Source organism: Micropterus salmoides, unplaced genomic scaffold, assembly GCF_014851395.1.
Source record: "Micropterus salmoides isolate LMB-PRFRI ecotype aquatic unplaced genomic scaffold, ASM1485139v1 Ms_hic_scaffold_2, whole genome shotgun sequence".
Lineage (NCBI taxonomy): Eukaryota > Metazoa > Chordata > Actinopteri > Centrarchiformes > Centrarchidae > Micropterus > Micropterus salmoides.
The window spans coordinates 38,709,576-38,734,079 of NW_024041150.1; the positions used below are offsets into that span (position 1 = coordinate 38,709,576).

Sequence of the window (24,504 nt, forward strand, 5' to 3'; positions counted from 1 at the left end):
TGTATTTTTGGGGCCATTAATCTATTTTTGTTTTCAATACAACCAGTCTGTTACTGACCGTGTATTTTGCTACATTAACTGAAATGAGCTGTCATCCAAGCTGTTTTGAACTGGAGAGTGGCTAAAGCAGATTTCAGGTAAAACATCAGAGGTCTCTGTCCAGTAGAGTGCAGTCCTAGGAACAGCTAAGATACTGTGCAGAACCCTCAAACTCCCAGGCCTCTGGAAGAGGACCCAAGCTTGAAGATGACACATACCACCCCGCAAGGGGTGAGAGGTGGATTTTTATTATTTTTTAATTTTTTATATATACTTATGAGGCAGGTTGACAATCGCTGAAACTATCAACAAGTCCGTATGACTTCACATTTACTTCTCTAGGTTCAAAGGCCAAAAATCAGCAAAAGACAATACGAATGAATGAGTGAATTAATAAAATATGACACATACATCACTTATATTTGTATGAGACTCTTGCTTTTGTATTTGGTATCTGACAAATGAATGTAATAAAACTAAAGTATTTCCTGATGAGCACACACCCACATGTCTTATGATACATGCTTTTACATAGTAAAAGTGTAAGTCTTTTATGGTTTCAGAGATTTTAGATATGGCGCCAAAGAGTAACATAAGTGCAGTCCATGGACGTATCTGTCATATTTTTTAGGATGCCTATTGTTTTGTGAATGAAGTTGCCATAATTTAAAACAAATACCCTGAACCATTCAGCCATAATCATTGATTTTGTATCTATCTTTTTGTAGCTTACAGGTGGCAGACAGTCGTGTTACACCCCCTCACTGCCTTGAAAGAAAGACTAGCCTTCAAAGTAAACAACAGTGTGACAGCTGATGTCATCTGAACAGCTGCAATTCTGATGATGGTTAACTATGAATACATCTCTTTTATAATCCACCATCAACTAAGGTGGAGTATATATGTTTTATGTACATATTTACTTATGTAAACATATATTGCCATTATTGGATGGTCAGCTTACTGTATATAAGGCTGACACTGAGAAGAAGAAGAAGATAATCCTCCAGCAGGTTTGCTTCACTTTTCTCTCTCCATCTCTTTGTTTTCTATTTTGTTGTCACTTATTTGTAGGAGGCCTGCGGTCGTTACCTCTGTTTCTGAAGTATTACTAACACGTCTGTCTCTCTTTGTTGAAGGTAATCATCAACTTTTAAATCAGCATCACCTCCACCATGAAGACGCTGATTCTGTCTGCACTTCTTTGTGCCGTGATCACGCTGACCAGAGCTGCTGGTGAGAGTCGCTGTTTACAACATGTGTGTGTGTTCTGACTGAGTTTGTGAGGAAAAATACACAGCAACATGATGGACATAATCACTAACTGGTGTGTTTAACTGTTCAGCTCTTTCAGAAGCAAAGGATGAAGGTGGGGAAGTGGCAATAATTCAAGAAGGTGAATACATATTTCTTCACTGTGTTTTGTAAACTTTGTCTGGAGACTCAACTTGACCCACTTGTCTTCTTTTGACTTGATCAGGAGAGCATCATATCTTGGAGAGGTCAACATCTTGTCCCAGTGGTTGGACTAAGATCAGTGATCGCTGTTTCCTCTTCGTTCCACGAACCATGACTTGGGCTCAGGCTGAGGTACAAGATGATTTGGATTTGATGCAGAGTGCTTCTACGTTGAGTTTGTTCTGTTTGTATGGACTTGCACACTTAACTTTACTTTGCATCTTCTTCTAGCTTTATTGTCCTCTTATGTTGTTTTTCTACCCCATCTTTTTGTGTTTGTCTCCACTGTAGAGAAACTGTCTGTCCTTAGGTGCACACCTTGCATCTGTACGTAGAGCTGAGGAGTATCATCAGATTCAAAGGCTGATAGCAGATAAAACTCATGGGAATCCACAGACTTGGCTCGGAGGCTCTGACGGTGCAGAGGTATATAATAGTCATTTTTTATGTTTGAAGGTTCTTTCTAGACATAATAATAATTTGACCTCCATTTGCTCAGGAAGGCCATGAGATGTGACCCCCTCCCTATGCAGACTTTGTTGCTCTATTACAACGTCACATGACAATGAAATGACTGATGCTGTTGTTCCTCTTCTGAGAACTTATATTAGACTTCATAATGAAATTTTTTTGTCAGAGCTTTATGGTCTTTGTAGTACTTGGTATTTACAGTGTTTGATTCAGTTTATATTGTCATTTATAAATTTATTCAATTCTGATTTGTGTTTTCTAGGAGGGTTTTTGGTTCTGGAGTGATGGTACGCCTTTCACCTTTTCATACTGGTGCAAAGGAGAGCCAAATAACATTAGGGGCCAGCACTGTTTACAAATGAATGATGGAGGTAAATCAGAAATTATTTTACAAAGACAGTAATGTAGTATTGGTGGCAATAAATGCCATATTAATGACACATTTGAGATCAGTTCATAAATGTATTCATCATTTCTTCAGCACATACCTCTGCCAAGGCTGTAAAGCCTCTCCATTTATTTTTTTTATGATACAAAATGTTTGGTTTTAATCTTCATCAGCATCAAATGATACATTCTGCTAAATAACCACGCCCATGTCTTTCTGATACACACAGGTAACAAATGCTGGGATGATATGCAGTGTCACAGTCACCTTCCATCCGTCTGTGTAAAGAAAACCAGCTGATTCCTGGGCTGACACAGAGGCATGAAGCACCTGGAAAAATCACAAACACGGGCAGATGTTCTTTAAACTCATCTCTCTTCATGCCATCAGTCTCATATGTACCCTGAAGGCTCTATATCTCATTTCATGTCTTTATTTTATTTTCTATCGCTGTAACGCAACTTAAGGAATGAAGCGACAAGTGAATTAAGAAGATCTGGACTGTCTCTGAGGCCTTGTGCCTTTAATAAGAGCAGACTGAATGTGTGAAAAGAATGCTTTTAGCACCAACTTATTCTGCAGAGTGAACTGTGCTTTATTGTCTAATGCAAATTAAAAGCCTTGAAGCATTGAAACAAGCTGGTCTGTGAGTTTGTTTTAAATCTGATGTGTTTAAGGGTTTAACTTCACTGTTCAGCAGTCAGTAAACAATCTAAAGAAGTTATCTTGTTGGAAACGAGAGGAGGTGCTGCAAGAAATATATGCTCCTCAATCAAATACAATTTTAAATATGTCTAGTAAAAATAATAGAAAATCATTATGTGGCAGTCAGTCTTGATAACTATCTAAATTATAGGCTAATTATGCAAAACACTGCTTTCACTTCCACCACCCTTCACCCCCAAACCAAGCAGTCTCTCCCAACTTTAACTAATATCATATTCATAACAGCAGCAAGGAGTGTGTTTTTTTTACTAAACATCTAGCCTGGGCCTATCTTTCCTAACACCACCGGCTGAAATAAAAAATTAAAGCAAGTAAATCCTGACTTTTGAACAGCTGTTTTTCTGCACATGTAGCCAATTTACAGGAGCAGTATTCAGTATTTTTTCAAAACGTTACGTTAACGCCACTCTCTCCAGACAGTCCAAGCATCACTGACAGTAGCGGCCGGAGTTTCTTTCTGTAAGTATGTTTTATTCCTACTGTGTAAAGGGAATACTGCTGGTAAAAAGCACCTTATTTGTGCTTGCAAAAGAAAAAAATGGAAAAAGAAAAAAATACATTACACAGTAGATCTGACTTCGACTGTTAACTGGTGTTGTGACATACCAAAAGCTCGTGCATCCATTACATGTGATAAAATAAACTTTTAAAGTGAGACTCAGTGTAATGCAATGTGAGACTACATGACCCCAACAGAACAGACCTGGGCTGTTGACAGTATTCCTATATGTATTTTATACTGGAACTGCAACAGAGCTGCAGTGTACAAATATTAGTATTGCACTAATGTTACATGTATCTGTAAGTCAAAATCCCTCAATATTATAAACTCAACATAGCTGCAGTTCGCATGTGGGCCTACAATAAACCCTAGCCCAGGGGTTTTCAAAGTCTGACAATGTGGGCCTCCTCCTAAGGCACTGTATTTGTTTCTGACTGGGGAAGTTGTCAAAACATGAATACTAGCCTACTCCATCTCTGAACTATCTCTTTAACCAAATCAAATGCATTTAAGCTATTCTGTGTGAGCTCTTTTTGATAATGTATTATTTTTTCCCTACCATGCACTGAGTCTCCACTGAAACTGTGAGCCCACCTGAGGAGGCCCTCACTTTGTAAACCTTTGCCACGGTCACATTGACCATGGAGAATGCTAATGCCAAGTTCAACACTCTGATATGCAAAATAAACAGAAAAGCAACATAAAAACACAAAAGTTACAGTTTCCAAGTTTGAAGTTTATATTTGTCCAAACATGTGTTTTTATTTATGATTCACCATGAGAAAATAAGTATTGAGTTTAACGTCTGTATGTTTGATCTTGTTTTCATCAAACAAAGCAAACAGACAGCTAAAACGAACCCTTCTATGAAAAACACTGTTGTTGTTTCCAACATGACTTGCAGATAAACGACTATCAATTAATCAACATCCCTGGTATTTCATTGATCCAGAACATTTCTAAGAAGTACAAGCTTCTGAATAGTACTGTGCAATTAGTCAAATTTTAATCACAATTTTGATTTTGGCTTCCAAAAATTAAGTTAATGAAAATAAAGCGATTATTGTGCTGCATGCTGTTTCGCAATGACACACGTTTTTTCTTGTGCTGTAAATTCAGCACACCAAAGCAAAGTGGTAATAAGTGGTTATTAAATACAAGATATTGAATGACTACTTAAACTATTAAATGATTGAATAAAGTAATTTAGTAAGATAGAGCAAAGAAACCGTTCATGAAATTACATAGATGCATAAATGCATACAGGTCATTTTTGCACAATCTTGTGCATTAGAAGGGGTTTGCATAGTTTGTGCATCACAGGGTTAAGTTTGGTTACTTTCTTTTCTAATTGTTATGGCCTTTGGCACCCATCTGTAATTTCACCGTGCATATGTTCCATCTGATATGCTAAGCAGGCTGTGCAATCCCATGCTGCGGATTGGCTGTGCAGTAAAGGAAAGTCCCGCCTAGTTTCTGGGTTCCCCTGCAACGTTGTCACTGATTGGTGCTGCATGCTACCGCTGGCCCAATGGAGGAGTTCCAGCGAAGATTGCCTTCTGGGTAAATAGCCTTTGTGGACTGCAGTTCAGGGCAGCTGTCAGACCCAGTGGACTTACCAGAGGCCTGTTTCAGAAAGCGGGTTTAGTGAAAACTCCGAAATGATTTTCCGTTTCAGAGAGCGAGATCAGATAAAAAACAGCAATTTATGCTGTGAACCTAACCTGTCTGACATTTCCTCATTCATACTGTCGATATCAGACACATTATATATATATAGACACATTTTACATTGCAAAATAAAAATCATTAATAGGCCTACTGAGTCGGACTGTCACTTTACAATCACAGGGCCATGAGTAGCCTAAACTGTGTCTAATCTGTTCCATTAATATTTCATCTTCAGTTATTGCCACCGGCATTTAGTCCCGTCAGGTTACAGCTTAATAAACAGGCCTGTAGCTATTTTAAATGAATAACAGGCTGGAAGAGAATTCCAGCAATTTATCATTCATTAAGGAAATTCCAGTTTGGTAAGTGATGAATGAGCAACGCTGTATAAAATCTAATATTGTTAACGCAAAGTATTTTAGTCAGAGAAGTTTTTGGTTTTGTTTTTTGTTAGCTCTATTAGCCTTTTTTTTAAATAAATATCCTTTCAAATACCAATTACATCTGGTTTATGTTTCCCTCAAAACTTCAATTAATAACCAAGTCCCAAATTGCCGCCTACACCGTTTACTGGCCTGGTGTGGGAACACATTTTGACAAATAAACGCAGGCCTGGATTAAACGCCTGGTCTGTACTTTGGATGTATAAAACCTTGTAAACCCCATGGGGTCGCCTGCTTTAGCTGCTTCTAAGCTGCTTAGGTCATTAATACAAATATAAATGTTTAAACTTTTGATTAATATGTCAGTATCATGCTACACATTGTTAGATCGGTTGGTTTCTCCACAATTCAATCGTTCAGTTAATTTAACGGAAACATCAAGCCCCAAAGTGTAATTGTTGTATAGATTTAAAGGCAGGGTCAATTCAGTGATTTTAGCAAATAAAAGCCCAGGCTATTAATCAAAGTTTTATGGTATGTCCCGATACCCATAGCACTATGGGATGTAACACTAATAAATACTAAAAGACAGTAGCCTACCTGTTCTGCCATTGTGTCCTGCATTTAGGTTCCAAAACCAGTAACTGGCCTGAGCTCACAGCACCAATCCTGACAGTACGGACCAGCCAGTATGGACCCAGTGGACACTGTTGGACTGCTAGGAACCTGGGGGGCCATTAAGAGTGCCTAAAGATATTTTCAAGCCCTTTCTGGGCTTGGTACCAGCAACTGGAAAGCTGAGCTTGGAACCAGCAACTGGAGAGCCCGGCTTGGTACTGGCAATTAGGAAGATTGCACATTGATAGTGGCTGGATAGGAGGTGTTCAAAGAGACTTCTCAATCTAACACTGTGGCAGCCAACAAAGCCAGTTACTTGTGATTGAGATGCTAAATATTATGAGCATATAGTTTGGTATATGCCTATTAAGGCACTTTGAATTAAAAATATGAATGTGTTTATTTTGGGTTAGTATCTTATATTATAGAGACTAGTACCGGTTCACCCTTTGTTATCTGGATGTAGGGGGGTGAGTTATTTTAGTAAATGTTGAGATAGTCTTTCGACCACTTTTTGAACAGTTGTTATGGCTTGAATGGATTTTTCATTGAACAATGTTTGAGCACTTTGGAGTGTGTTACATAAATTAATCAGATTTTTTAAGTGAGAAGAATTTCTTAAAAGACCACTTATTCAGTGCCTGAGGCTTTTAATGTGGGAAAACAATTAGGTTAATTTAATCATAGCCCACATATGGGCTACATTTCTAAAAGTGACACGTTGCTTACTGTTAATGAATTAACATCTACTCCCTAAAGCACCTTGGCTGAAAGACGTATAAATGTAATATTGTGTTAATAACTCCTTTTCTTACAGTATTTTCAGCTGCAACCCCAGTGGAAATCATTCCTGACAACAAACAGGAGGACGTGGGTGAGGTGACCCTGTCAGCCATGTCTGACAAACACATTAAGGTTGACCATTTCATCTCTTGTACTTTCATGTCTATTTAACACTGACTAACATAGGTTAATACTAAGCTATGTGTGGCAAATTGCATCTATTGAATGAGAGTGGGCCTTCAAGAAAACTGTTCCCCTCCAACGGCTATCTCCTCTAAGGCCTCTGAGAGATCCCACAGGGTAGCTTTTCCTTTGCTATTAAAAGGACTAGTCATACTAACGATATGTAACACTGATGATGCCAATTCCTGCCTCCCATGTTTGTTCTCTCAATATATTTTTCTATGCTGGCTGGATGTGATAACCTGGATTATTGCAACAGCCTTTTCACCTATTTAACCCAAAAATCTATTGATCAACTCCAGACTGTCCAGAACTCAGCTGCCAGGCTTTTAACCAGAACAAAGAAATATGACCACATTACTCCTATTTTAGCTTCATTACACTGGCTCCCAGTATGTTTTAGAATTGACTTTAAAATTCTATTGATCACTTTTAAAGCTCTTCATGGCCTCTCGCCTTGTTATATTTCTGACCTTTTAGTCCCATACACACCAGCACGTACCTTGAGATCCTCGGGCAGAGGTCTGTTGTCTGTTCCAGAGTCTCGACTGAAAACTAAAGGGGGCAGAGCGTTTGCTGTCAGGGCCCCGAGGCTCTGGAACAGCCTGCCCGAGGAAATCAGGTCGGCTGAGTCAGTGAACTCTTTTAAGTCTCTTCTTAAAACATACTTTTATAGGAGAGCCTTTCCCGATCTTATTTGACTTTATTTTATCCCTTTATTTTATTGTATTTTACAAATTTTATATTAATCTGTATTTTAGTCTTTTCAATGTTTTCATGCTCTTTTTTGTATTATTCTTTACACTTGTTAAAGCACTTTGTAACTTTTTTTTGAAAAGTGCTCTACAAATAAGGATTATTATTATTATTATCTGCAGTTGCTCTATAATAGAATGATTGAGCTAGATTTCCTGACTAACTAAATCTCCAAATATACTTTATAGAAACGTGTCTAAAACATTATTTTACAAGGCCGTCTGAGGGTCATTTTTATTGCCACCACGTAGAACTGGTTTATTACAGAGAACAGTAAAGTATGGAGCAGTGGTGGCATGGGATTTATTAACCACGAAATTATCAAGCTTCTCAAAGTGCAATTTTAGTCCTAAGTGCTGACAATTCATGAAATTTACTCCTACTATAAAACTTATGAATAAAAGCAAGTTATCACATTTCTCAAAGCTAAGAATCACTCTTACTCTCCCAGTTATTTAAGACAGCTTGAGAGGTCTCTCAAGTGGTTAGGAGCTGCCAGTAGGGCAGGTAGACAGAGACATGCGGAGAGGAGAGGAAGAATTCTGACCGCGAAGGCATAAATTTTGTCAGCGAGTTGGTGAGGGACGTCATCTCACCACTGACTATACACAGTAATGCGTTTTCAGTTAAATTGAAGGTGGAGATGACGCTTCATTTATTATCCACAGGACAAGCAATGCTGATGATTTTGGCCCGTCACAACCATCAATGAGCCGAATAGTCATGGAAACAATTTTAGCACTTACAGCTCCACACACTGACACCAAAAACTCACAGCTTAGAATCCAAAGCATGGCAAAAAGCAGGGTTATCCAAAAACATAGACACAGGACAGAACACTCAACATGCGACGACAAGGATGTAAGAAAGACAGAACAGAATTCAGGACTTAAATACCAGGGCAAACGAGTAGGGGGCAAGTGAACAGGTGAAAGACTAAGACACAACAGGAACAAAGCTAGACATGGACACCAGACACATACTGTTACTAAATTGCTGGGCCTCACAGTCTGGTAGAACAAAGACTGGGCCTTCTGATATCCTACAAGCCTGACCCCAGCCTACAAGCCCACCATACGGCTTGACTACACAAAGGAGGTCAGAGAACAATAGAAAGCCCAAATGGCCTGTCAGTTAATTCACACCTAGTTAACTCTAACTTTTAAAACCAAACCAAAGGTTTGTATTGGCTAAAGCTTTCAGGGGGTGGAGTTATCCCAGGAAGTACAGCCATTTTGTCAACAGAGGTATGAAACCAAACATGAAACCAAACACCTCAGAACCCTCTTTGCAATTCCCAGTTCTCCAGAGGACTGTAAGGAGGTAAACAAACTTTGCCTTTCTGCAACTTTCTTTGTTCCTGAATACAGGCTTCACTCGCTGGACGAGCAAATCTGTTTTCTTCTTTCTTTTTACCTCTATTATTTTTACCAACACAATTTTGGATCCCTAAAGAAACTGCTATACACAAGATAACGTTTCGTGCCTGCAGAAGAAGACGGATAAACTCTGTGTTTAACTGAGAGAAGATCATCTCCGTGTTATACCTTCTCAACCAACGTCGACTTCACTTTACTGTCGCTGCCGCCAAAGAATCAGCTGTGCTGTGGAACCTACCGGCATCGTCAGAACCGAGCTGAGAGAAACTCCGCCGATTTCCCAAAAGGACTGACGCATCTACTCGCTATCAAAGCGACATGTAAGAGTCTTTAGTAGGTCTGGGCAGCAGATAGTTCTATAACCTTGTTATTGTAACTTACTTATAAGCTTCATATGGTGAATTTCTTTTAAGAAACTCCAAGGGATATTTAAAGACCACATGTCTTGTTTATTGCTGTGTGTTTTCCATGCAACACACGTTGTTGTGTCCGGTACCACCTGCTGGCCCGTGATGCTTTATTCCTATTACTGTGTGAAAACGTATCAGTATTTTTATCAAGCCAGGGAACACGGTTGCTGAATGCAAGTTCACTACCGTCCCTCTCATTTGATAATGTTGTAGCTGAGTGTTTTCAACAGTAATTAGGATTTTTGGTGTTTGTTTCTTTTGTCTGTGAACAGATACAATTGCACATTCTATCTAATCCAAAGCAGCAACCGCTGCTGAATGAATCGTTCACTGCTGGTGGCTGTAAGATAGTTTGTGGTATACTGTATGTATATAGCTTGGCTCTGTGCCTTTCTCTCCTCCTTCTGCTTACTAACCTCACATGCACACACCACGTGATCACTGAATCTAACCAGACTTGTGATCCACAGCAGGCTAGCATCAGAGTGCGTCCCCATTTTTTTTTGTTCAGGGGACAGTGATTTTCCACCATCTTGATCTTGAAATCACATGGTTTGAACCGCCATCTTGATTCCAAAATCAGCTGGCCTCTAGCACAACCGGATCTGGCACCACCCACGTGGTCAGATCCACCCCCATCTCTTAGTCCCTCCCCCTCCTTAGTCTCTCACACGCCCACACACACACAGACACACACACACACATGCTTGCTGAATTGTTGTATGTTTTTGTATGATTTTGTTTATTGACTTTATTTTATTTTTGCTTAGAATAGTTAACAGTGATTTACTTGCTAAAGTTATTGTTCATTGTTCATACTTGGCTCATATTTGGTTATTAGTCCCTGATTCCAGGGTGGTGCCCCGTATTTATTAATTATAATTAATAATTGTAAATATTAATAATTGTATTAATATTTATTTTTAACTGAAATGAGCATCCAAGCTGTGTTGAACAGGAGAGCTTTTACCGGTGCGCTTGTAGACTTCATTCAACAATAGGCAGCTCCCAGGTAATTGCCACCAATTCTTTATGCTGTAAAGATATCGTTCATAGATGCTTGATAAATAATATTGAATTGGCTGCCTGAGCTATTAGAGAAGGCAGATCATATGCAGACCCTTCACATCAATGCTTGTTGTTTTGTTGGGTACATGTCCATATTAAGGTAACAACAGATACAGGCAAAAACAACAGACTAGGCAGCAAGCAAGTATGATCATTTAAAGTGACCTTACTGATACGTTTGTGTAGATGAAAACAAAAGTAAAATAATTGTATTGAACAGAAACTGGACACCAAAGCGTATTCTCTAGAAATAACCATGTTGCACAGCGGATGGAACACTTATTATTAAAAAAAACTTGACACTTGGCTTGGACTTGCACAAAGTAACTTTTGTGCAAGTCTTCAGGTTCTGTGGGAGCTGTACCATCACTTCTAGGACAGTACTCCTTGTTCTTCTGTATGCTGAAGGTAGGTCTAGACACTAAAAACTCCTGGGTTATTTCTTCAACCCATTTTCTGGGTTAGTTGTGTTGGGTTAAAATTATGGGTTATTTGTTCAGAGATTAACCATTTTCTGGGTTATAGTGCTAATATTTTGACCCAATTCCTGTGTTGTTTGGGTTTCTGGTTTATTTTTCAAAGAGTAACCCATGTTTTGGCTTTCTCTCTCTCAAATTCAGATTAACTTTATTGGCATGAATGTATAGCAACCACCCCGCAGTTGTTCTGGAATTTTCTTACAACAGTTGTTTAAAATAACCGTTGCTTCGCACTCGATTCATTTTGGCCTGTGGTTCTTTGGTGCAACTTTGTGGTGTATACAAGGTAAGCGAGTATTTTCAGTGTTGATGTAACGTAAACTTTTCTGTGTCCATGTCCCCGTTGCTAGTTTAGCACCATTTTCTGAAAAAATTAACATGGCTTAGTTGCTACATTGAGACTAGCGTTAGCCATGGTAATTCTGTGGTTGCCATGTACACCTAACTAGCTTAAAGTCCGTGTAAAGTCACACATGATATGACACAACCAATGTTTGAAAACTTTAAGCCTCAAGTTTAATCCAGTTATTGAATGTTTGAGAAAGAATGTTTGACGGTTGTTTATTTTTCTATTTTTTTTATAGAGTTTAATGTAATTTAATGCAATAAAAATGTAAAAGTAAAAGTGCTTGAAGTGTGTAATATTGTCACAGTCACATGTCTTCCTTTGTTCTGTTTTCCAGCCATCTGTTTCCATGGTTTCTATCATTTAGTTAATTTGCATCACCTGTGTTTAGTTAATTACTATCATCATCATCTGTTCCACCTGTGTTCTGTTAATCAATGTTCATCTTTGTTAGTATTTAGTTCCTTCAGTTCAGTCAGTCTTTGGCCGTTCTACTTTGCAGTCTTGTTTAGTGTGTGTACAACCTGCCTCTCTGTACCTTTTGGAGTTGCTTTATTAGTGAAACATTTGAACTGGAACTTTGGACTCCTCCTCTTCTTCTACTGCCTGCACCACACCGTGACAGATATAATGTAAGACAAAGTTTTATTTTCTGAAATAAGGCATACTCATACTATTTCAACCCAGATATTGGGGTTGTTCTTTTGACCCAGAAGTTGGGTTATATTAAATACAATGTTGGTTTTTTTTAACCCAACATTTGGGTCAGGTATTTAACCCAGAAGTTGGGTCAAAAATAACCCATTATGGGTGTATATTTTTTTTCCATTTAGTTTTGTAGAAGTGAAACAAGTTGCCATATTTCAAGAAGAAAAAACATGAAACATTCAGCTATGATCATTGATTTAATTTCTAACTATAGCTTGCAGATGGCAGACTGTCGTGTTACACCGTCTCACTGCCTTGAAAGAAAGATTAGTCTTTAACAGTGGGACAGCTGATGCCAACTGAACGGCTGTAAATCTGATAATGGTTAATTATGTATGCATCTCTTTTATAATCTACCATCAACTAAGGTGGAGTATGTATGATGTATGTACTTATGTAAACATACTTTGTGACTGATAGATGGTCAGTTTACTGTATGTAAGAGCGGGTCTTGGTCTTTCTCAGCATCTACACTCAGGCTGACACTGAGAAGAAGATAATCCTCCAGCAGGTTTGCTTCACTTTTCTCTCTCAATCACTAAATTTCTATTTTGTTCTCCGTCATATAAATATCAATTATATTTTAAATAGGACACTTAAAATAACCAAGGATGACCAAGGTGCTTTACAGGTTAAAAAGGAAATGTCAAAGAAAAGAGATGTGTTTTTAAGAGAGTTGTTGTGGTTCTGATAATGGATTGGCAGGTTTGGAAGACATAATCACTAACTGGTGTGTTTAACTGTTCTGCTCTTTCAGAATCAAAGAAGGTGAATACATATTTCTTCACTGTGTTTTGTAAACTTTGTCTAGAGACTCAACTTGATCCATTTCTCTTCTTTTGTCTTGCTCAGAAGAGCATCATATCTTGGAGAGGTCAACATGTTGTCCCAGTGGTTGGACTAAGATCAGCGGTCGCTGTTACCTCTTCGTTCCACGAACCATGACTTGGGCTCAAGTTGAGGTATGATATGATTTGGGTTTGATGCAGAGTGCTTCTACGTTGAACTTGTTCTGTTTGTATGGACTTGCACACTTGGTAACTTTGCATCTTCCTCTCACTTTGGTGTCCTCTTATGTTGTTTTTCTACCCCATCTTTTTGTGTTTGTCTCCACTGTAGAGAAACTGTCTGTCCTTAGGTGCACACCTTGCATCTATACGTAGAGCTGAAGAGTATCACGGGATTCAAAGGCTGATGGCAGATAAAAATTATGGGAATCCACTGACATGGCTCGGAGGCTTTGAAGATGCAAAAGTATAGAATTCATTGTTATCAAAAGTCACATTTTATGGTTGAATGTTCCTTCTTGACCTTGGAAATAAAAGTTTGACATCCAGTTGCTCAGGAGATCTGACTTCCTCCCTATGCGAACTTCGTCACTCTATCACGGTCACATGACTTCCTCATAATTTTTACAGCCAGTAGAGGGTTTGTTACTTTAACGTAAACAGACAGACTGCTGCAATGACAGATGCTGTTCCTCTTCCTCTTGGTCAGTTTACTGTATGTAAGAGCGGGTCTTGGTCTTTCTCAGCATCTACTCAGGCTGACACTGAGAAGAAGAGAAGACAGTCCTCCAGCAGGTTTGCTTCACATTTCTCTCAATCACTAAATTTCTATTTTGTTCTCTGTCATATCAATTTTATTTATATAGGACACTTAAAATAACCAAGGATGACCAAGGTGCTTTACAGGTTAAACATAAATCAATAAAAAAGTAAATGCACCATTAAAGTACTGCAATACAAGATTATAACATACAGTTTATGATTTATAGTGATATTAAAATTGCCAGGGATAATAACTAACTTAACTCAAAGGAAATGCCAAAGAAAAGAGTTGTGTTTTTAAGAGTTGTTGTGGTTCTGATAATGGATTGGCAGGTTAGGGGTAGCTACACCAAAGGCTCCATTGCCTCTGCTTCTGGGTACATCCAGGAGGAGGAGATTGGTAGAGCTCAGCACTCTAGTTGGAGTGAACGCAAAGAAGCTCCATTAAGTAAAGCGGCGCCAATCCATTAAGACATTTAAAAGTAAGATTTTAAAATCAATCCTGTAATGAACAGGATGCCAGTGGATGGAGCGCAAGAGAAGTGTGATGTGGTCCCTCTTTTTCTTTCCTGTCAAGAGGCAGGCAGCAGCATTTTGGACTAACTGAAGGCGTTGAATGGATGACTTGTCTAAGCCCACATATAATAGTTAGTCATATGTAGGAGGACAGCAGTCACTACATCTGTTTCTGAAGTATTACTAACACGTCTCTCTCTTTGTTGACGATAATCATCAACTTTTAAATCAGAATCCCCTCCACCATGAAGACGCTGATTCTGTCTACACTTCTTTGTGCCGTGATCACGCTGACCAGAGCTGCTGGTGAGAGTCGCTGTTTACAACATGTGTGTTGTTTGTGAGGGAAAAGACAAACTGTCTATATCCATCATGTTGCTGTGTATAATCACTAACTGGTGTGTTTAACTGTTCAGCTCTTTCAGAAGCAAAGGATGAAGGTGGGGAAGTGGCAATAATTCAAGAAGGTGAATACATATTTCTTCACTGTGTTTTGTAAACTTTGTCTGGAGACTCAACTTGACCCACTTGTCGTCTTTTGACTTGATCAGGAGAGCATCATATCTTGGAGAGGTCAACATCTTGTCCCTGTGGTTGGACTAACATCAGCGGTCGCTGTTTCCTCTTCATTCCACAAACGATGACTTGGGCTCAAGCTGAGGTAGGAGATGATTTGGGTTTGATGCAGAGTGCTTCTACGTTGAACTTGTTCTGTTTGTATGGACTTGCACACTTGGTAACTTTGCATCTTCCTCTTGCTTTGGTGTCTTCATATGTTTTTCTACCCCATCTTTGTCTGTTTGTCTCCACTGTAGAGAAACTGTTTGTCCTTAGGTGCACACCTTGCATCCGTACGTAGAGCTGAGGAGTATCACGGGATTCAAAGGCTGATATCAGATAAAACTCATGGGAATCCACTGACATGGCTCGGAGGCTTTGAAGGTGCAGAGGTATATAATTCATTGTTACAAAAGGTCATATTTTATGGTTGAATGTTCCTTCTTGACCTTGGAAATAAAAGTTTGACATCCAGTTGCTCAGGAGATCTGATTTCCTCCCTATGCGAACTTTGTCACTCTATCACGGTCACATGACTTCCTCATAATTTTTAGAGCCACTAGAGTTTGTTACTTTAACGTAAACAAACAGACTGCTGCAATGACAGATTTTGTTCGTCTTCTGAGAACTTAAAGTAGACTTTGTAATGAGAGAGTCTTTGGTCTTTATAGTATATGTGATTTACAGTGTTTGATTTTGTTAATATTATGTATAAATCCATTAACTTTCAATTTATGTTTTCTAGAGGGGTTTTTGGTTCTGGAGTGATGGTACGCCTTTCACCTTTGCAAACTGGTGCAAGGGAGAGCCAAATAACCCTTATGGCCAGTACTGTTTACAAATGAATGATGGAGGTAAATCAGAAAAGACATTATTACATTTTTCATGAGAATAATGTACTTGATGTGAATAAGAAGCTATATTAATGTCAACTTTGAGATCAGTTCATAAATGTATCCATCATTTCTCAATCACATGCCTCTACAAAGGCTGAAAGCTTCCCCATTTATTATTTAATGAGACAAAATGTTTGATTTTAATCTTCATATGCATCAAACATTCATGCTCATATGTTTCTCATACACACAGGTGACAAATGCTGGGATGATATAAGGTGTGGCAATCACCTTCCATCTGTCTGTGTTAAGAACACCTTTGGACTCTGGGGCTGATACAGAGGCATGAAGCACCTGGAAAAAGTGAAAAGTTAAACTCCTCTCTCTTCATGCCATCAGTCTCATATGTACCCTGAAATGATTTCATGTCTATTTTATTTTCTATCGCGGTAACGCTACTTAAGGAACGAAGCGACAAGGGAATTAAGAAGATCTGGACTGTCTCTGAGGCTTTGTGCCTTTCATAGGAGCAGACTGAATGTGTTATGAAAAGAATGCTTTTAGCACAAACTTATTCTGCAGAGTGAACTGTGCTTTGTTGTGTTACACAAATTAAAAGTCTCAAGCATTAAAACAAGCTGGTCTGTGACTTTCTTTTAAATCTGATGTATTTAAGGGTTTAACTTCACTGTTCAGTAAGTAAACAATCTAAAGACAGAACCTCAGTCATTTTGTTGGACACTTTTAAAGTTAATTTGTATTTCACTGACAGAAGAGGGGATAGCATCAATGCTGCAAACCTTTATCATAAAATGTCAACTGAACAAAGGACTAATGTCCTTCTGTTCAGATAAACATTTTTAAGGATCACAACTCTGTCATTGTAGAAAAACTAGCTATGAGCTCACAGAAACTCCTGAGATTTATTGGGTCAGTCTGACAGGAAACATCCCTTTGCAGGTGACTGTAGTGATGTGCTGGCCTGTATGAAGGGCACTCCAGTATCATTTCAAATGTGTACTTATGGCAACAGATACAAACACTGCAAAAATGAATACATTTTTTATCAAGTATGGAGGGAAAAAAAATTGACTTCAACTGTAACTTGTGACATACCAAAAGCTCCTATATTCAGGTTCATAATGAACTTGAAAAAGTATTGTCACTCGGGTAGTGTTTTCAAAACATTGTGAAACGTTGCAACTTGGTTAAGTTTAGGCACAAAAAGTACTTGGTTGGGTTTAGGCAGCACAACTACTTGGTTAAGGTTAGGAAAAGTTCATGATTTGGGTTGACTTAATGTATGTCAGTTAACATGTAAGTTAACTAACGTCAATTTATGTAACTTGCCACCTTAAATAAAAATATTTAATGTTGACTTTTTGTTTCACACAAGAGTCAGTCCCCTCCAGAAGTATTGGAACAGTAAGGCAAATTCCTTTGTTTTTGTTGTTCACTGAAGACATTTGGGTTCAAGATCAAAAGATAAATATGAGACAAGAGTTCAGAATTTCAGCTTTTATTTCCTGGTATTCACATCTTGCGTTGTGAACACAGGACATATCACCCTTTGTTTGAATGTATGTATTGGAACATGTGACTGACAGATGTTTCTTGTTGCCCAGGTGATGACTTTTAGGTTGATTGTCCAAACATTAAATAGCTCTGCATGACTAGTCTAAGTTTTCATCCTTGGTTCAAACCTATAAAGACTGCATTTCCTGTTAAAGAGGATAAACCAACATGAAGACCAGAGAGCTGTCCATGGGAGAAAAACAAGCCAATGTCACTCTGAGAAAAGAAGGAAAATCGACCAGAGTCATTGGACAAACATTGGGCATAGCAAACACAACAATGTGGAATGTCCTGAAAAAGACAGAAACTACTGGTGTACTGAGCAACAGACGTTGAACAGGTCGGCCAAGGAAAACAACAGTAGTTGATGACAGAAATATCGTTAAAACCCCCAAAACATCAGTAAGTGACATCACCAACAACCTCCACAGTGCAGGGGTGAATGTTTCAAAATGCACTGTTGGAAGAAGACTCAGAGAGCAGAAATATAGAGGCCACACCACAAGATGCAAACCACTCATCATGGAAGTATCGGAAGGCCAGATAGAAATTTGCAAATAAGTACAGAGATGAGCCGCAGAAGTTCTGCAACACAATCTTATGGACTGATGAGACCAAGATTAATCTCTAGCAAAGTGATGGAAAGGCCAAAGTGTGGAGAAAGAAAGGAACTTCTTATTATCCGAAGCATACAAGCTCATCTGTGAAGCATGGTGGAGGTGATGTCATTGCTTGGCCGTGCATGGCTGCTTCTGTAACAGGCTCATTAATATTTATTGATGATGTAACTGATGATGGTAGCAGCAGAATGAATTCAGAAGTGGACAGAAACATTTTGTCTGCCAATTTACGGAGAAATGCATTGAAACTAATAGGGAGGAAGTTTATCATGTAGCAGGACAACGAGCCAAAGCAAACTGTCAACAAAACAAAAGACTTCATCAGGGGAAGAAGTGGAAGGTTTTAGACTGGCCATGTCAATCACCTGACCTTAACCCAATAGAGCTGCATTTCACGTCCTTAAGAGGAGACTGAAGAGAGAAACACCCCGAAACAAACAAGAACTGAAAGAAGCTGCGATAAAAGCCTGGAATAGCATCACAAATGAAGACAGTTTGGTGATGTCGATGGGTCGCAGGCTTGAGGCAGTTATTGCAAGCAAGGGTTATACCACCAAAATATTAAATGTTATTTACTTTAAGATTATTTGTTCCATTACTTTTGCTCACCTAAGAATGCTGTGGTCTAATACAAACGCTGATATGTCCTGAGTTGTTTGACACATCCAGATGTGAATACCAGGAAATAAAAGCTGAAATTCTGAACTCTTGTCTCATACTCATCTTTTGATCTTAAACCCAAATGTCTTCAGTGAACAACAAAAACCAAGGAATTTGTCGTACCGGTACAATACTTTTGGAGGGAAATGTAGCACTAATTCATGAAATTAACTCATTGCACTTTTCATTGAGTTTAAGACTATACACTTTGTAATATTTACAGAGACTCAACACTTCCCACCATTACCAAGCACTTAATATAAATGTAATAATAATAAGACTAATAATAATAGTAATAATAAGACTAATAAGAATTGTAGCAGCAGGTGTTAAGGCAGAAATACCTGCAGAAAACAAAAATACCGGAAAGGGAAGAAGTCAAGTTAGTAACATGTATAAATGAGATAAGAATGCACACAGATGGAGAGGATGAGAGAGTAGCTCAGTATAATCTAGGCCTCTAGCAGCCTGACTAAGGAAGGGTTCAGGACTCAACTGAGTCAGCCCTAACTATAAGCTTTCTCAAAGAGAAAAGTCTTAAGCCTACTCTTAGATGTGGGAATAGTCTCTGCCTCCTGAACCCAAACTGAAACCTGATCCCACAGGGCAGGAGCTTGATAGCTGAATGTTCTGGCTCCTGTTCTACTTTTAGAGAATTTAGGAACCACAAATAACCCTGCATTTTGGGAGCGCAGTGCTCTGGTGGGGTAATAAGGTACTATGAGGTCTTTAAGATAAGATGGTGCCTGACCATTAAGAGCTTTGTAGGTGAGCAGAAGGATGTGGCCTCACAAAGCTGCACTGTAAAGCTTGGGAACAGGTCCAAAACAATCAAATAATAAAGCCACATGTCAATAATGATTAACCACACCATGACACAAGAGCTCAACCAGGAAGCTGTAACATGCAGGAGGTTCTTGAACACAACACAATGGACTATTCATTTTAATATGACATTAAACTGTCCACTTGGCAAACTATTTGAATCAGTCCTGTGCCCGATCAAGCCATAAGTTATGGAACAGAGACATTAACTTTTTAACTAATTTTCACCAAATTTCAGGAACATTAGCCAAAGAAAATATTTATGAATGTGTGTTTCTGTCCAGTACGAGAATATCAGGAGTTGGTTCCTCCAGATAAACAGCTGATGGAGCTAATTCTCCAATAGGTGCCATTTTATCATTGCAGAAGAAGAGGATGCAATGTGATGATATCAAAGAGCTCCAGTCAAAGCTCAAATGGTGCTAGTGATGGAAGTAGAGATGGAGGCTGATGGACCCGCTATGAAATAAATAATAAATAATAAATAATAAATAAAACTGACTGAATTGAAATAACTTGTGTTCTTAGCTTAGATCTGGAGGATCTTATAATGCAAGACAATGTGCAAGAGTTTGATGCCGTCTCCGTTGCTCACTAATCAGTCCCTTGAACGAGCTGCTACACATCCCACATGACATATTTCAGTTATAATCAAACACATAACTTACCAGCTTCTTGACAAGACCGTGTTCAAACCTTTACCAATTTTATGCAGTTTGTAAAATTTGTGATGCTTATCGCGGTTAGCATGTTAGCAAGTATAGCATCAGCATTGTTCATTCCAGCACAGCTAGGTAAGGGTGCTTTCACACCTGCCTCATATAGTTCGGTTGAATCGCCCCAGAGTTCATTTTCCCCCTTGGTGTGGTTCATTTGGGCAGGTGTGAATGCAGCAATCACACCTGGGTGTCAGGGTTTGTGGCGGTGTGGCAGGTTGCAGGACCCAAACGCAGGACACAGAGCGGAGCAGGTATAGTTCAATGGTTTATTAAAGCAAACAAAAGGCGAGCACACTTACAACTGAATGGCCATGTCCATGTCCAAAATAAATAAACAATCTAAACAAAACGGGTGATCCAAAAGAACTCAAAAGGCAAACTCCAACTAATCATAGAACTGGCAGGACAGGACAGGGCACGAGACAAGACAGAGCAAGAAACTGCACACACTGTACACAAGGTAACAGGAGGTAATGACCCGACCAGGAAAAGACAGAAACACCAGGTATATATACGCAGGTGACAGACATGAGACTAATGAGGCAGGCAGAGAGATAGCAGGGAGGACAGAGAGAGACAGGCAGGCAGAGACAGCAAAGGGGAACAAAGAGGCAGGCAGACAGAGTGATAACTGGGGGAAACAGACGGAACACTGACCAGAATAAAAACACTAAGACACAAAACTAGGAGCTAAGACACAGGGCTGAGATGCAGGAAACAATCTATAACACATGACAGACCGGTACAAAGAGTGTTGAACAGAACCAGTAAATGAACAAGGGAATACACAGAGCTAAACAGAGAACACAAGACCAGGAGTAAACACTAAAGACATGAACTAAAGTACAGGACTAAGAACAAAGACATGGAACCAAAACCAACTAAATAGCAGATACAAAACCAAACCCTCAGAATAAAAACCCGAAAACACAGCACTCAGGACAGGATCGTGACACTGGGTGCACACCAAAACCGTACAGAGACCTCCTTGAAGAGGTTGTCTCGGTACGCTTTCAAACGGACTCTGGTCCGGTTCACTTGTGGTGTGAAATGCAAATGAACCAACCACAGGATTTTATGATAGCAGAGATGTGACCTGAGCATTATTTCCAAAGCTGAGCCACTAATAAATCCATCTGCTGACCACGAAATGCGTTCAGCGATCTTATAATTGATCTGTATAAGTTATGTATAGGCTATGTTTATGTAAATGATTTTTTAACGTATGCTTGTCAGCACGGCCATTTTTGCTGATTAATAGGTTAAAATCTGTTAAAAAAGGAGAGCTAATAGCACTCCGTTTATCCTGTCAGTTCAGTCTATAAAATATTTGTGACAGCGATACTACAGTAGACCTATACCAGTGGTATTCAATTAGATTTCAAAGAGGTCCAGTTAGAGAAAATTTCCTGAAGCAAAGGTCCAGAACATCAAAACGACAAACTTATTAAGTTATCATTCAGTACTATAACCTATAGTTGTATCAACACATGTTTTTAGTCAACAACGGACTGTCAAATCAAATAATATTTCAGTCAGTTTTCACATCAAACTGGAAGGATCATAAATAATAACTATTCAAATAATAAATTCTAAATTTAAGTAAACTAAATTAAAGTGCCTAATTTTTAGAAAAAATGTAATAAAAAGTGTAGCTTGAAGTGATGAAGTGTAGTTTTAACCAATTTTATAATAAACACTCAACACATCATAACAAATGAACAGCTGTAATGCCTCCTCTTCTCTTTCATTTCCTCTTACAGAGCTACCACTTTCCTACTTTCTGTTGTTCAGTGAGAAACGTGAGCTCCAGCTAGCATATTGGAGATCTATGAGATATTCTGGTTTTGAACTGCCCGTGGGAGGAATGTACATGTAAAAATCTGTACATTCTTGATTAAAAGTCATGTGAAATCTCTTTTATCTTTCGTCTCCGTCTCTGTATGCACAGATTTGATTGGCTGAGCAGTGTCACATGAGACGATTGGAGCACATGCGATTGGTCTGTGAGTTTCCTGGTCCTCTAAACCAGTACAGTAAATGCTGGAAAAGCTGTGCGGGTTAAAATAGAAACGCTCCGTCACGAGGTAGTAAGTCTCAATAATAAACAGGCTGTAGGTCGGCGGTCCGGAGAGGACGGCGGCTGGGTCCGGATCTGGACCGCGGTCCGCCAATTAGTGACCTCTGACCTATACTATTGGCCAATAATCCCCAAATTATTACTGAACATGTCCTGTTTTTACGTTATTATTCACAATAGGCTTTGCGATCGATCTGTGCTCTCACACTAATCATGCTTATAATAAATTATTACTTTGTGAGCTCTTTGCAATACAGATCAGAAGTTTTAAAGGGCTGCACAAACTTCTGTCAGTCACCAGAGTTTGATTTCCCCACGTGGGTCCTGATGATGCAGGATGACAATCGCCAAAGCTGTCCAATCAACAAACTTGTTGATTGGACAGCTTTGACCTGTAAGTCTGTGTAACATCATGGTTACTTCTCTTGGTTCGTTTGTAAAACTGCAGTGTGCTCATGAACCAGACCAGAACGGAAATGCAACAGCGTATCAATTTTTTCACTTGGTCCGGACCAAATGAACAGAACTACAGGTGTGAAAGCACTTGAAGGCTAAAGACCTTTAGTTCAGACTATCTAAAAATAAAGGCATAGGAAAACGGAGTCTGTGGGCTCACATACCTTAATCTTCCTGACTCTTCTCTTCTTCGAGGCGCTTCTGTTGTCTTTTTACATGTCCATAAAAACATGATGTTCTCTTGTCAGAAACCAAGCCTGACTGACCCAGCATAATGAGTCACAGGGTCAGTCAGGAGTCACGGGAAGGTCAGAGCGAATTGACCAATGGGGGCAGCTGATTTTCCATAGTATATCACTAAATTGAATCACCACTATGCTTATTATGGTGCGTAATATAGACAGCTGTCTTTCATTTTGTTTTATTATTTTATGTTTCTTTTTTCAGTGAATTTTTTCCAGTGTTATGACTATTTATGCTTCCTTAATGCAAATAGCTAACCCTAACCCTAACCATTAGCCATGCAAAGAACTGCCAAGTAGCAAATCTCGATAGGTAGCATACACAGGTGACATAAGAGAAACATAACATCGGCTCTGTGCCCAGGGCCTGCAGATGAGAAGTAGCTATAGGAGCTAGACCTGATACATTTTAACACATACATCTCTTCTCTTTGTAAATACATGTTTTGTACTTGCTGCCTGACAAATTAATGTAATAAAACTAAACTATTGCCTGTTGCCTTGTATCAGTGGTTCTCAAACTGGGGCTTGGGCCCCCCTGGAGGGCCACAGTACCACTGCTGGAGGGGCACGGATGTTGAACAGACCCAAAGTTGGAATAATATGATTCATGTGGTGGCATAAATAAAAAAGGGTTCTGTAGCAAGTAAAGCTATTTTGGTATCACCTGTGTTGTTAATGATTGATTCCACTTATTATGGAGTCGGGGGGCAACTTTCAAGCACATTTTTGTTCCGCCATCACTTCTGGTAAAACTGTCAATATTCAAAATCTACACAGTTGATTTCTCACCTCAAAACTTCTCCGAAGTGGATTTAGTGAGGAAATTACATGCGAAAACTGTAAAATGTCAAACTTTCTGTTGTCTGGCACGCACAATGATGATGCAGTGAATAGTGACAATTCTCTCTGATCAATCAGTATTCTGCCGTGTTTTCACGTCACATTTTAGTATTGCCTCAGCTCACTTGGAACCTCGATGGAGGTGATACAAAAACAAAGTACTTGGAAGCAGGTACAGGTACAACTTTTCCACAATGGAAAACCAAACAAAGGCGAGTCAAGTCGAGCAGGTACTGTGCAGTGGAAAAAAAGGCTCTAAACAGCCAAACACAACCAAAGTTATACACTACAGTCACACAAACTAATGATCTATACATACAAATGGATCTGTGGACCAAAAAATAGGCTACTTAAGTAAAATCATTGAAAAAGCTGTTTCTCAACTACTTAGTGCTTTCTTGGCACTAAATAACTATTATGATGTCTTGCAGTCAGGATTTCGACCACACCACAGCACTGAGACGGCTCTTGTTAAGGTCTTCAGTGACATCCACTTAAACACTGACAGTGGCAAAAGTTCAGTCTTGGTATTATTGGATCTCAGTGCTGCTTTCGACACAGTCGACCACAACATATTACTCGACAGACCTGAAAACTGGGTGGGACTTCCTGGCACAGTACTAAACTGGTTTGAATCCTACTTAAAGGACAGGGAC

The 24,504-nt window shown here is 39.1% G+C and overlaps 2 protein-coding genes and 1 long non-coding RNA gene across 9 annotated transcripts; 2 read left to right on the top strand and 1 right to left on the bottom strand.

Annotated features, from left to right (window-relative positions):
- The first annotated feature begins 1,033 nt into the window (after nt 1-1,033).
- LOC119912951 (ladderlectin-like) lies at nt 1,034-2,991 on the top strand. Of its 3 annotated transcripts, XM_038732242.1 has the most exons (7): nt 1,034-1,052; nt 1,179-1,275; nt 1,385-1,435; nt 1,520-1,629; nt 1,789-1,923; nt 2,231-2,339; nt 2,586-2,991. In XM_038732242.1, the coding sequence occupies exons 2-7, from the start codon at nt 1,215-1,217 to the stop codon at nt 2,654-2,656; spliced, it is 537 nt and encodes a 178-aa protein (XP_038588170.1). In that variant the 5' UTR covers nt 1,034-1,052; nt 1,179-1,214; the 3' UTR covers nt 2,657-2,991. The 3 variants fall into 3 exon arrangements, with proteins under 3 accessions (XP_038588170.1, XP_038588172.1, XP_038588171.1); XM_038732244.1 differs by lacking the exon at nt 1,385-1,435 and having other exon boundaries at nt 1,035-1,052; XM_038732243.1 differs by lacking the exon at nt 1,034-1,052 and having other exon boundaries at nt 1,161-1,275.
- Nucleotides 2,992-4,299: 1,308 nt separating this feature from the next.
- LOC119912966 lies at nt 4,300-7,776 on the bottom strand. Of its 2 annotated transcripts, none has more exons than XR_005446311.1 (2): nt 7,725-7,776; nt 4,300-5,210 (listed from the first exon to the last, which is right to left on the bottom strand). It is a non-coding gene; the product is annotated as an uncharacterized LOC119912966 (long non-coding RNA). The 2 variants fall into 2 exon arrangements; XR_005446310.1 differs by lacking the exon at nt 7,725-7,776 and adding an exon at nt 6,239-7,567.
- Nucleotides 7,777-12,121: 4,345 nt separating this feature from the next.
- On the top strand, nt 12,122-16,463 carry LOC119912946 (type-2 ice-structuring protein-like). 4 transcript variants are annotated; one of them, XM_038732234.1, is made up of 11 exons: nt 12,125-12,292; nt 12,834-12,879; nt 13,221-13,330; nt 13,488-13,622; nt 13,866-13,951; nt 14,667-14,740; nt 14,851-14,901; nt 14,986-15,095; nt 15,250-15,384; nt 15,738-15,846; nt 16,082-16,463. In XM_038732234.1, the coding sequence occupies exons 3-11, from the start codon at nt 13,310-13,312 to the stop codon at nt 16,162-16,164; spliced, it is 804 nt and encodes a 267-aa protein (XP_038588162.1). In that variant the 5' UTR covers nt 12,125-12,292; nt 12,834-12,879; nt 13,221-13,309; the 3' UTR covers nt 16,165-16,463. The 4 variants fall into 4 exon arrangements, with proteins under 4 accessions (XP_038588164.1, XP_038588163.1, XP_038588162.1 ...); XM_038732233.1 differs by lacking the exon at nt 12,834-12,879; XM_038732236.1 differs by lacking the exons at nt 12,834-12,879; nt 16,082-16,463 and having other exon boundaries at nt 12,122-12,292; nt 15,250-15,376.
- Nucleotides 16,464-24,504: the final 8,041 nt, after the last annotated feature.

Excerpts from the sequence above, each read along its gene's own strand:
- LOC119912951 (XM_038732242.1), top strand. The coding sequence starts at position 1,215 with ATGAAGACGCTGATTCTGTCTGCACTTCTTTGTGCCGTGATCACGCTG. Across the intron at positions 1,630-1,788 it reads TGACTTGGGCTCAGGCTGAG|AGAAACTGTCTGTCCTTAGG; the intron begins GTACAAGATGAT and ends TCTCCACTGTAG. Across the intron at positions 2,340-2,585 it reads TTTACAAATGAATGATGGAG|GTAACAAATGCTGGGATGAT; the intron begins GTAAATCAGAAA and ends TGATACACACAG.
- LOC119912946 (XM_038732234.1), top strand. The coding sequence starts at position 13,310 with ATGACTTGGGCTCAAGTTGAG. Across the intron at positions 14,902-14,985 it reads AGTGGCAATAATTCAAGAAG|GAGAGCATCATATCTTGGAG; the intron begins GTGAATACATAT and ends TGACTTGATCAG. Across the intron at positions 15,385-15,737 it reads GAGGCTTTGAAGGTGCAGAG|AGGGGTTTTTGGTTCTGGAG; the intron begins GTATATAATTCA and ends TATGTTTTCTAG.